We start from the raw sequence: 12,432 nt of genomic DNA on the forward strand, positions 1-12,432 counted from the left end.
GGGTTTTGGAAAAGTCTGAAGGTTTATGGCAGAGATGTGAGGGGTTTTGGAAAAGTCTGAAGGTTTATGGCAGAGATGTGAGGGGTTTTGGCAAAGTCTGAAGGTTTATGGCAGAGATGTGAGGGATTTTGGCAGAGATGTGAGGGATTTTGGCAGAGATGTGAGGGGTTTTGGCAGAGATGTGAGGGTTTTTGGCAGATATGTGAGGGTTTTTGGTAGAGTCTGAAGGTTTATGGCAGAGATGTGAGGGTTTTTGGCAGAGATGTGAGGGGTTTTGGCAGAGTCTGAAGGTTTATGGCAGAGATGTGAGGGTTTTTGGCAGAGGTGTGAGGGTTTATGGCAAAGATGGGAGGGTTTTTGGCAGAGTTGTGAGGGTTTTTGGCAGAGATGTGAGGGGTTTTGGCAAAGTCTGAAGGTTTATGGCAGAGATGTGAGGGGTTTTGGCAAAGTCTGAAGGTTTATGGCAGAGATGTGAGGGGTTTTGGCAGAGATGTGAGGGGTTTTGGCAGAGTCTGAAGGTTTATGGCAGAGATGTGAGGGTTTTTGGCAGAGATGTGAGGGTTTATGGCAAAGATGTGAGGGGTTTTGGCAGAGATGTGAGGGTTTTTTGGCAGAGTTGTGAGGGGTTTTGGAAAAGTCTGAAGGTTTATGGCAGAGATGTGAGGGGTTTTGGAAAAGTCTGAAGGTTTATGGCAGAGATGTGAGGGGTTTTGGCAAAGTCTGAAGGTTTATGGCAGAGATGTGAGGGATTTTGGCAGAGATGTGGGGTTTTGGCAGAGATGTGAGGGTTTTTGGCAGATATGTGAGGGTTTTTGGTAGAGTCTGAAGGTTTATGGCAGAGATGTGAGGGTTTTTGGCAGAGGTGTGAGGGTTTATGGCAAAGATGGGAGGGTTTTTGGCAGAGTTGTGAGGGTTTTTGGCAGAGATGTGAGGGGTTTTGGCAAAGTCTGAAGGTTTATGGCAGAGATGTGAGGGGTTTTGGCAAAGTCTGAAGGTTTATGGCAGAGATGTGAGGGGTTTTGGCAGAGATGTGAGGGTTTTTGGCAGAGTTGTGAGGGTTTATGGCAGAGATGTGAGGGTTTATGGCAGAGATGTGAGGGGTTTTGGCAGAGATGTGAGGGATTTTGGCAGAGATGTGGGGTTTTGGCAGAGATGTGAGGGTTTTTGGCAGATATGTGAGGGTTTTTGGTAGAGTCTGAAGGTTTATGGCAGAGATGTGAGGGTTTTTGGCAGAGATGTGAGGGTTTTTGGCAGAGATGTGAGGGGTTTTGGCAGAGTCTGAAGGTTTATGGCAGAGATGTGAGGGTTTTTGGCAGAGGTGTGAGGGTTTATGGCAGAGATGTGAGGGGTTTTGGCAAAGTCTGAAGGTTTATGGCAGAGATGTGAGGGGTTTTGGCAAAGTCTGAAGGTTTATGGCAGAGATGTGAGGGGTTTTGGCAGAGATGTGAGGGTTTTTGGCAGAGTTGTGAGGGTTTATGGCAGAGATGTGAGGGTTTATGGCAGAGATGTGAGGGGTTTTGGCAGAGATGTGAGGGTTTTTGGCAGAGTTGTGAGGGTTTGTGGCAGAGTTGTGAGGGTTTTTGGCAGAGATGTGAAGGGTTTTGGCAAAGTCTGAAGGTTTATGGCAGAGATGTGAGGGGTTTTGGCAAAGTCTGAAGGTTTATGGCAGAGATGTGAGCGGTTTTGGCAGAGATGTGAGGGTTTTTGGCAGAGTCTGAAGGTTTTTTTTTGGCAAAGTTTGGAAGGGTTTTGGCAGAGTTTTGAAGGCTGATGTTGCTTCACCGGATGGTTATTAACTTGTTAAGCCTAGAATTTGGTTCACAGTGGACAATTAAAACATGCCAAAGGAAGAAGTCCCCTTTACTTTAACCTTTAGGGTGTTCCTTGCCAAACCTTAACCATACTTCAGTAGCAAATCATTCTAAAATTACAAGTAACACAATTTTGCAGAAATGTTTATTATCAATGTTCTGTCTGGTGATAGGGTGGACATTCCTTCCATTCCTTCCAAAACAACCTGTGTGTGTGTGTGTGTGTGTGTGGGGGGGGGGGACCTTCTGCACATTCAAAACATCACACATGTATCAGGATGTTTTTGGGAATCCTGTTCATCTCAACAACAAATCTGGTAGAGAATGAGACCGTGTTAAAGCCAGAAGCTGCGAGCTACAGCTGTGAAAACAACCGTGAAAGTCCAACCATTCAGTCCCGGTCGTTGTGTTTTCTGTTCCCAGGCTTTGTGAAACCTGCTCCCAGTCTCACTGGAGCACCGACGCTCCCGGAGAAGTCTTCAGCTTTAAACCTCCTGAAACACCTGAAACTCAAAGTAGCCGGAGAGGAACCGACAACCAGAATCACAGAAAAAACACCGAGCAGGACTCTGGCTGCACCCAGGCCAGATAATCGATCCCAGATGCTGAAGATGATCTCGGCTCTGGAGGATCTGCACAGGACAATGAACAGCACACTGAGCGCACGGATCACCATCATGCCCCGAGGTAACCTTTTGGTTGTTGCTTCAGAACAAGCATCAGAAACGCTGAAAAAAGCGACCAAACGTTGGGAAAGCAACAAAATCATCTTCTGTTGCTTTTTTCAATGCTGGCTGTTTTCCTGACGTTTTTGTACATCCCTCCATTCCTCCATCTTCCTCTCCTCTGGCTCCTGTCAGACCTCTGGTTGCTAGGAGACCGTTGCCTCATCGTTTACAAGACTGACCAGTCAGACAAGACGATGTACGCTCGTGGCTGGGAGCATGAACAAAATGTTTAACGTTTGTGGCTTTACCTCCACATTAACCTGGAACCTGGAGTCTTGAACTTTCACTGAAACCTGTTTTTTATTTTTTTATTTCAGCAAACGGCAGAAATTCAGGAAGAAAAAACAAAGTGGTACGTTATCTAAATGTACATTTTTGTTGCCTTGTTCATAGTTTTTTGTTGCTTTTTCACCTCCTGTTTTGTGGGTTTAGAAGGACGTATGCCAAGGGCTGGACGTATGGTTATTAACATGCTTTTATTAAAGAGGAAAAGTCAAATATCTTTGACTGTAATACTGACATTTGTAGCATTTTTTTTTATTTTTTTCAACATTTTTGTCCTGTTTTTCCGACATTTTCATAGAATTTAGCAAATCAAGCAAAACAAAGATTACATTTCTAAAAGCAGCCGACTCCCTGCCTGTTTCACAGCCTGAATATGAAAACTCTCAGAGTCTCAAAGTCGACAAATCTGCCAGATTCTGAGTGTCGCGTAATTACAGTCTCCTGTCTTTTTGGTTTTGGTGCAAGGCGGGCCAGAATTTAATTTGAACCTAAATTAATATGTGGGTCGGCTCTAAACCTGCGAGGGGCTGGGTTAAAATACATCCCCAAAAACATCAATAAAAGTGACAAAAACCAGTATTCAAAGTGACAGTTTGGAGTGTGACACGTGCTGTATGCAGTTCCTGATTCTGTGTTTCTCTCTGTTGTTTCTTCAAGCTTCCTGCCACACCGGCGCCGGCGGCCGCCGACAGCACGGTGTCCAGAGCGAGCGCTGACGTCTTCATCCCGAGTCTAACGGGACGAAACTTCAGGAAGTCCCTCCCCCCACAGACCAAGAAGACCAACAAGAGAGGTGAAACCTCGCCCACACATTTGTGTTCCTACATATTTTTCTGTATCTTTACGAGTAAATACAGCAGAATGTGATGGCATGGGTTGGGTTCGGTAGATTTCCACAGAAAGCACCAACATGGCGTCTACATCAGCCCTAAAAACATTGATCATTGGCTCAGAGCCTTTGCTTTTAGTTGTCAAGCAGCAGTCAGAATCAAAAGAAATTCTTCTTCTCCTTTGTCTCCAACAGTGTGTTTCTGGAAGTACTGCTCCCAGAACTGATCGTCTCTCAGCCGGTGTCTTCCTCCAAACTCCCCCAACTTTTCTTCCTCCTCATCCATCCATCCATCCATCCATCCATCCATCCATCCATCCATCAGGTACATAAAACATCTGAAATTTCTTTTGAAAAGTCGTCAAAAAACAGTGAAAAAAGCAAAAAAAAAAACCTTCTAAAAAAGCGCCAAAAACGTATCTCAGTCCCGCAAGAGGCTGCATACCAATTTTGGTGTTGATGTGATCAAAATTGACAAACTTCTATTCGTTTCACTGTTTTTAAAGTCAAACAGCCTTAAGGCAGAAGGGACGTTTCCTTTCAGATATGGCGTTTTGAAGCCTTAATTGTAGCGCCACCATGTGGCCGGTTGGACTCATATCTCTTGGGAACATAATGAACATCATTTCCAGTCATTGGGCCAAGTTTGGTGTTTTTAAACCCAAAGCCTGATCAACAGAACCTAAATGTCAGTTTTAGTGCAGACCCTCAGAAGCTCATACTGCTCCCTCCATCCCTCCATCCCTCAATCTCCCTCTCTTCCGGCTCCTGTCGGACCTCTGATTGCTAGGAGACTGCCGTGACAGCAGGAAGCCACACGATGGCGCCAGCCTCTGACCTTTTCCTTGGCTCATCATTAACAAGACTGACCAATCAGAGAAGACGATGTGCGTTCGTGGCCAGGCGCATGAACAAACTGTTAACTCTTTCCTTTCTTTCCTGTCCTTTCTTTTCTTTCCTCCTGAGACAGACACACTTTATGTTTGTGTGCACCAACCTTAAAATAAAGTTTATTCCCAGTATTTTTGTGACAATAAAGATTGATTTTATTTTTATACAATCACACTCTGTTTAGTTGTTCATTAAGCAGACGGAGGGATGAAACCAGAGAGAATGAGAGACAGGTGACACACATCAGGGACCAATCAGGTGACACACATCAGGGACCAATCAGGTGACACACATCAGGGACCAATCAGGTGACACAGATCAGGGACCAATCAGACTCAACAGGAAACTGAGCTTCACAAAGGCAAACTCTACAAAATAAAACAGGAATTAAAACGTGAACATTCACGAGGATGCATAAAGAACAGAAACAAGCAAACAGCAACACCCAATCACAACCATGACAGGTATGTCATGGTTGTATGTATGTATTTATGTATTTATTTTTTTAGCTCTTTTTGTTGCTTCTTTGTTGTTGTTGTGTTTTATGCACAGTTACCAGAGGCCTGCACTATGAATCCAGATCAACATGTCCTGGATGTATTTCAGGTACCAGAGGCCTGCACTATGAATCCAGATCAACATGTCCTGGATGTATTTCAGGTACCAGAGGCCTGCACTATGAATCCAGATCAACATGTCCTGGATGTATTTCAGTTACCAGAGGCCTGCACTATGAATCCAGATCAACATGTCCTGGATGTATTTCAGGTACCAGAGGCCTGCACTATGAATCCAGATCAACATGTCCTGGATGTATTTCAGGTACCAGAGGCCTGCACTATGAATCCAGATCAACATGTCCTGGATGTATTTCAGGTACCAGAGGCCTGCACTATGAATCCAGATCAACATGTCCTGGATGTATTTCAGTTACCAGAGTCCTGTACTATGAATCCAGATCAACATGTCCTGGATGTATTTCAGGTACCAGAGGCCTGTACTATGAATCCAGATCAACATGTCCTAGATGTATTTCAGGTACCAGAGTCCTGCACTATGAATCCAGATCAACATGTCCTGGATGTATTTCAGTTACCAGAGTCCTGTACTATGAATCCAGATCAACATGTCCTAGATGTATTTCAGGTACCAGAGTCCTGTACTATGAATCCAGATCAACATGTCCTAGATGTATTTCAGTTACCAGAGGCCTGTACTATGAATCCAGATCAACATGTCCTGGATGTATTTCAGTTCCCCGTCTTCACCTAACCTAACAACCACGGTCCTGCATAACCTGTGTGACGACGGTGGTTAACAACTAGTTCAATCAATCATCAGGGTTTCCCAATCCAGCGGTGCGCGCGTTCACATAAAAGAGGCGGGGTTTACGCTTATTAATATCACTTCCCCATCGGTCAGGACCAAGATCTGACCATAATTACACTTGTCCTTTCCATAAAAGTTGTTGCTTTAGCCTTTTATTTCAGTTGCAACCCTGGCAGTGGTAAGCAATCGTGAGAGCAAATAAAAAATATAAATACATAATTCAAACCGATGTGTCGCCTTGGCAACACATGGCTCAACAAACTGACAAATAACATATACATAATTCCCTCCACTGAAAATCTATATCTTTAATAAAGATCTTTCTCTCTCTCTCTCTTTCTCTCCCTCTCCCTCTCTTTCTCTCTCTCTCTCTCTCTCTGTCTCTCTCACTCTGTCTCTCTCTCCCTCTTTGTCTCTCTCTAGCTCTCTGTCTCTCTCTCTCTCTCAATCTCTCTCTTTCTCTCTCTCTCTAGCTCTCTCTCTCTCTCTCTCTCTGTCTCTCTCTCTCTCTATCTCTGTCTCTCTCTCTCGCTCTCTCTCTGTCTCTCTCTCTGTCTCTCTCTCAATTCAATTCAATTCAAAGAGTCTTTATTAGCATGACCGTATTGACATACAGTATTGCTAAAGCACATAAACAGGGAAACATGTTACACATTTACATCCAGTTGTCCAGTAGGATGCAGACAATAAAACATTACGTTAACATTCGTATAAAAGCAACAATCATCTCAACATAATGTAACAATATGAACAAAACTGATGGATATCAACAACAACATGAAAACAAGAATATTACAGGTGTGTGTGTGTGTGTGTGTGTGTGTGGGGGGGGGGGGGGCACTCACTCACTGTTCCTCAAAGTGTGGCAGGTAAAGACATATTCTGCTGCTAGACTGCAGCTCTCTGGGTGTTCTCCCAGCAGGATCGGCATTTTTTTGATGTTGGTTATTTGGTCAAATGTCGGGTCAATGTTTTTTAGATGTAGCCAATATTTGATTGCAGGTTTTTGAATTTTAATGAATAATGGGAATTGACCTAATTCAGCTCTGCAGGCGTTGTTGGTGGTTTTTCTGTGCACCTGTAGGATGCTTTTACAGAACTCTAGATGCAGGATTTCAACTGGGTTTTTGTCCAAATGGGCCGGATTCTGGTAGGAAATAGGACCCCACACCTCACTACCATAGAGGAGGATTGGTTCTGTTACAGATTCTAATAATTTGAGCCAGATTCTGATTGGGATTTTAATGTAGATTTGACTTTTTATTGCGTAGAATGCCCTGCGTGCTTTCTCTCTCAGCTCCATTATCGCTGGGTTAAAACTTCCAGTGGAACTTATTTTCAGTCCTAAATAATAGTAATCTGTACATTTGTCTAATTTATGTGTTCCTAATGTGAAGCTGTATGTATTTCCCTGAGATCTGGATCTTTTTTGAAAAGTCATTGTCTTTGTCTTTGAGTGTTTACTGCCAGGGCCCAGGTCTGGCAGTACTGCTCCAGCAGGTCCAGGTTCTGCTGTAAGCCCTGTTCTGTAGGGGACAACAGAACCAGGTCATCTGCATAGAGCAGGAACTTGATCTAAGAGTCGTGTAGAGTGAGACCAGGTCCTGCTGATGTCTCTAGGATGGTGGCCAGTTGGTTAATATAGATGTTGAATAGAGTGGGACTCAAACAGCAGCCCTGTCTCACTCCACGCTTCTGACAGAAGAATGTTGTTCTTTTGTTGCCAATTTTAATACTGCACTTATTGTTAGTGTACATTGATTTAATGATGTCATATGTTTTACCCCCTACACCAGATTCAATAACTTTGTAGAATAGACCACTGTGCCAAATAGAGTCGAATGCCTTTTTGAAATCTATGAAAAATGCAAAGATTTTGTTGTTGTTTTGGTGAACATGTTTGTCTATCAGGGTGTGTAGGGTGTAAATATGATCAGAAGTTTGGTGTTTTGGTACAAATCCAATTTGACTTTTACTCAAGACATTGTGTTTGGTAAGGAAGTTTATGAGTCTGGAGTTGATGATGCTACAAAGGAGCTTCCCCAGATTACTGTTCACACAGATGCCTCGGTAATTATTTGGGTCAGATTTATCTCCAGATGTGTATATTGGTGTGATGAGACCATGATTCCAGATGTCAGGGAAGTAACCTACACTCAGAATCAAATTAAAGAGTTTCAGAACGGCCAATTGGAATTGTGAGCTTGTGTATTTCAGCATCTCGTTCATGATGCCATCGAGCCCGCTGGCTTTTAGTGCCTGGAGTTTGTCTCTTAGTTCCTGTTCATTAATGGGGGAGTCGAGAGGATTCTGGTTGTCTTTTACAGCCGATTCTAGTTCATTCAGTTTAGTTATTATTTGGTTTTGATTTGGGTCTGGGTTCCTTGGTAATAGCTTATAGAGTGTTTCAAAATGGCCAACCCATATGTCTCCATTCTGTATCACCAATTCTACAGGTTTGGATTTTTTAAGATTTTTCCATTTTTCCCAGAATTGGTTTGTGTTTATGGACTCCTCAATTAATGTCAGCTGTTTGTGTGTGTGTGTGTGTGTGTGTGTGTGTGTGTGTGTGTGTGTGTGTGTGTGTTGTGCTTTTTTGATTCTGAGTGTACGTTTGTAGTGTTTAAGTGTGGCACAGTAAAGAAGGCGTAAGTCTACATTTCCTGGATCTCTGTGTTTTTGGTTAGATAATCGTCTAACATTTTGACTAATTTCTTTACATTCTTTGTCAAACCAACTATCATCTTTGGGATTCTTAGGTTTATTTTTGGATAATTTCATTTGTGATTTTTTTGCAGTTTGCATGATGATATGATTGACATGTCTAACTGCATTATTTATGCCTTCTTGACTGTGTACATATGTGGTGTCCAGAAAGGTATCTAGTAGTGTTTGAATTTTGGGTGAGCCGATTGCTTTCGGCCCATCTGTATGATTTCCTGATGTTAAACAGCTCACTGGGCTGTGGGGGGGTGCTGTTGTTGGTCACTGATCTTCTGAGAAACACAGTAATTTGGCTGTGGTCAGACAGAGGGGTCAGTGGTTTAACTGTGAATGCACTGAGAGAGAAAGGGTCTAAATCTGTTACCATGTAATCAATGGTGCTGTTGCCAAGAGGTGAGCAGAACATATTTCTACCTAAAGAGTCTCCTTGTAACCTACCGTTGACGATGTACAGACCCAGGCTTTGACAGAGCTGCAGTAACTCTCTGCTGTTCTTATTGGTCTGGGCGTCAGAGTTGGAATGAGGAAGGTTAGTTCTGTTTTGTGGATAGTTGTGTCCAAATATATGACTGTTACCTAGCTCTGTGTTGTAGTCAGGGAGAGAGCCAGTACGTGCGTTCAGGTCTCCACAGATTAGCACACTTCCCTGGGCCTGGAAGCTGCAGATCTGCTCATGGAGAAGGGGGAAGATGTCTCCATCATAGTATGGGGAGTCACTAGGGGTAATGTATACAGCACACAGGAAGATGTCTGTTGGAGGGTTAGTGATGTCTTGTTTTATTTTAAGCCAAATGTGTGAGCGTTCATATTTTATAGGGGTGATGTACTTTGATATTTCATCTTTGTACCAGATAATAATCCCTCCTGAGTCACTCCCTCTTTTAACAGCAGGGAGTTTGACTGATGACAGCATGATTTCTCTGTAGTTTGGGGACAGTGAGTGACAGAGCCGGGTCTACACCAGGTCTCCTGGAGGATGATGATGTCTGTGTCTTTGGTGTTGTCTTTGAATTCAGGGGTTTCACTTTTACATCCAAACAATGAAGAGTTAAGGCTCTGAATATTCCACATGGAGACAGGAAATGGCTTCATTGTTAGCAAATACAAATACAGTTTTAAAAAGAGATAAGCCTACAGTAATAAGTAATAAATAATAAATGAGAGGTAGGGCTGTCCTTGATTAAAGTAGTAATAGAATACATTTTCTAAACGGTATCTTCCATTTAGCTATTTGCAGATGAGTTACAGGGTTAGGGTTAGGGAAATGGTTTAGTTTTTACATGAGAGACCGAAACAAATTATGAATTATTGTGTTGCCAGAGATGTACTCCTCATTTTAAGTAATGACCAATAAGAAAAAGGCTAACTCATTCTGCACTGGAAGCTAAAGAGTAAATAGAAATAAATGAGTTAAAATAAAATATGAAAAATAAAATAAATCTGGTAATAATAGCCTTATAATTTAAGACCTGAAATGAATAGTCAATCAACTACTTAAGATAAAATAGCCCTAATTAAAAGCAGATAGTAGTTAAACTTATAAAACTTGACTGTTATAAAAACACGTTATTCTTCTAAAAATAAGAATAGTGGTTATGACACCTTAGAGTCCCACTTAGCTGATCAGTCTGGAGCATATGAGACTGAGCAGGTGTTTGATCTCCCCCAGGTCTGCAGGGCTGCTAGAACTGGTTGGTGAGAGTGCCTCAGCGTAGCTCCTCTGCCCCGGGTGCTGAGCGTGGTGTTGGGCTGGGCCAGCAGGGTGGGGTCCAGGGTGAGGCCTGGGGAATAAGGGCGGGGCAAGTGATGGGGGCTGGATCTGTGAGGTGGTGGAGGGTGATGGGGGCTGGGTCTGTGAGGTGGTGGAGGGTGATGGGGGCTGGGTCTGTTAGGTGGTTTAGGGTGATGGGGGCTGGGTCTGTGAAGTGGTGGAGGGTGATGGGGGCTGGCAGGGTGTGAGCTGGGTCTGTGAGGTGGTGGAGGGTGATGGGGGCTGGCAGGGTGTGAGCTGGGTCTGTGAGGTGGTGGAGGGTGATGGGGGCTGGGTCTGTGAGGTGATGACAGCTGCAGGCCGGCTGGGTGGAAGCTGCTCCGTCTGTTGGTGCTGGGGGGATCCTTGGTTGCGTCCTAAAGCCACATCTTTTAATTTCTTTGCAAAGGTGCTGACGGTATCTTTGCGGAGGTGGACATTGTCGTAAAGGCTGTGGATGTTGAGGGTAGGGTGGTGGGCCAGGTGGACATTTGGCATGAGGGCACATCCACGGAAGATTTCAGCATTTATCCGGTGGATGGTGTCAGGATGGAAGTCTCTTCGTGGGAGGATGGTGGAGATTATAATTTTTGATGAGGGGAAGGTCTGTGTAGCCCTCTGTGCTACTCTCTTCACAGACTCTGCTACCCTCTCCTGCTGTAGTCTCAGGTCATTAGTACCTATGTGGATGATAATGTGGCTAGGTTGACCCAAGATGGGCTCAGTGAGCAGCTGGAGGGCATTGTCAGTCCTGGGGCATTGAATTTTGGTGACTTTTTGTCTGGGGAAAAGCTGGTCCTCATTCACAAATTTCCCATTAGAATCTATGAGTATAATGATCTCAGCATCACTGGTTTTGTTTTGCTCTCCAGATGTATTAGGCTTGTTGGTAGTGGCCTCTGTATGTGTTTCGGTGGGGGAGGGGGTGGGCATTACGGCAGGTTGTTGTGATGGTCTGATGTTAATTAGGGTGGATGTGGATGGCTGTGGTTCAGGTTGAGGGGTGCTGTTGATGGTGATGGAGGGTTGTGGTTGGTGTTGGCAGGCTCTCAGACTGTGGAGCTGCTCCTTGAGGCTGAGGATGGTTTGCTCTCTCAGGTGCAGCTCCTCTCTTATAGCAGTGAGTTCTCTGCCCATGGCCTGTCTGTCCTGCTGCAATTCCTCTATTACACCAGTGAGCTCTGTTCTCAGAGCTTCTCTGTCTTGCTGTAGCTCATGGACCTCTCTTCTTAGCTCCTGTATGGAGGCCTTAATTTCGTTCACCTGGCTGATCTGGTCTCTTAGTTGCTGTGTGGATTCAGTGGTCTGTTTGGAAAGCAGTAGCTCTTTCAGTTCCACCAGCTCTACTTCTTGCAGGGACAGACTCTCTCTCATCTGGGACACTCTCCAGTTGACTGCTGTGCCCTGAACGGTCTCCTAAAGGCTGTTCCTCTTCCAGCTCTTTGCCTTGTGGCTGCTCTGTGGGGTTTGATGTTGCTCTCCTCCTCACTGCTGATCTTCTCCTGTCTCTGTTTCTCAGTCTCTGCCAGAGCTTTGATGGTATTGAAGTTTTCTTGGACAGAGCTGAAACTGGCCTCATTGCTTTGGAACATGATGGTCCTATTGTGGTAGAAATTGACAGTGAGAGGTGGGCTGTCCTTGTCTTCATCTTCAATGACTATCTGTCTCCCACTGCATATGCCTCTGTTCTCTTCTTGTGGTAGTCATAGTGGGAACCGATAGCTTTATGTCATGCATCGGTACTGTCCATGTACAGTAAAAGGTTACAAATTCCTCCTGTGTGGCATATATCTGCAGTCAAGGCCTCTGGGTTTTCTCTTAGTTTTTTATGTTTATAGGCTTTCTTGGCCTGTGTACTTTTGATTTCTTTCGGGTAGCCAATCACAAGGAGGCTGGGCTCTCCCCCGGGAAATTGCAACATTGTTTCAGTTCCTAACTGCTCTGCTGCTCCCTCTGCTGCTACTTAGCACACTATGTTAAGTTAGCACAGGCTAGCCTTGGTTTCTTGAGGTACAAATTACAAATTAAACTTTTGTGGATATGAAGGAAGCTTACCTTACTACTCTACTACAGCGTCTCTTGAGT

At 44.2% G+C, this 12,432-nt stretch overlaps 1 protein-coding gene across 1 annotated transcript in view; it reads left to right on the forward strand.

The window, feature by feature from the left end:
* Positions 1-4,061, forward strand: part of urp2 (urotensin II-related peptide) — a 6,342-nt gene extending 2,281 nt beyond the window's left edge. Inside the window, exons 2-5 of the mRNA XM_031316247.2 lie at positions 2,235-2,498; positions 2,857-2,891; positions 3,482-3,617; positions 3,849-4,061. Coding sequence (XP_031172107.2) covers positions 2,235-2,498; positions 2,857-2,891; positions 3,482-3,617; positions 3,849-3,880 — 467 coding nt within the window. The 3' untranslated portion in view covers positions 3,881-4,061. The remainder of the gene's footprint in view (positions 1-2,234; positions 2,499-2,856; positions 2,892-3,481; positions 3,618-3,848) is intronic.
* The last annotated feature ends 8,371 nt before the right edge of the window (positions 4,062-12,432 follow it).

Source organism: Sander lucioperca, chromosome 24 (assembly GCF_008315115.2).
Source record: "Sander lucioperca isolate FBNREF2018 chromosome 24, SLUC_FBN_1.2, whole genome shotgun sequence".
In the NCBI taxonomy this organism is placed as follows: domain Eukaryota; kingdom Metazoa; phylum Chordata; class Actinopteri; order Perciformes; family Percidae; genus Sander; species Sander lucioperca.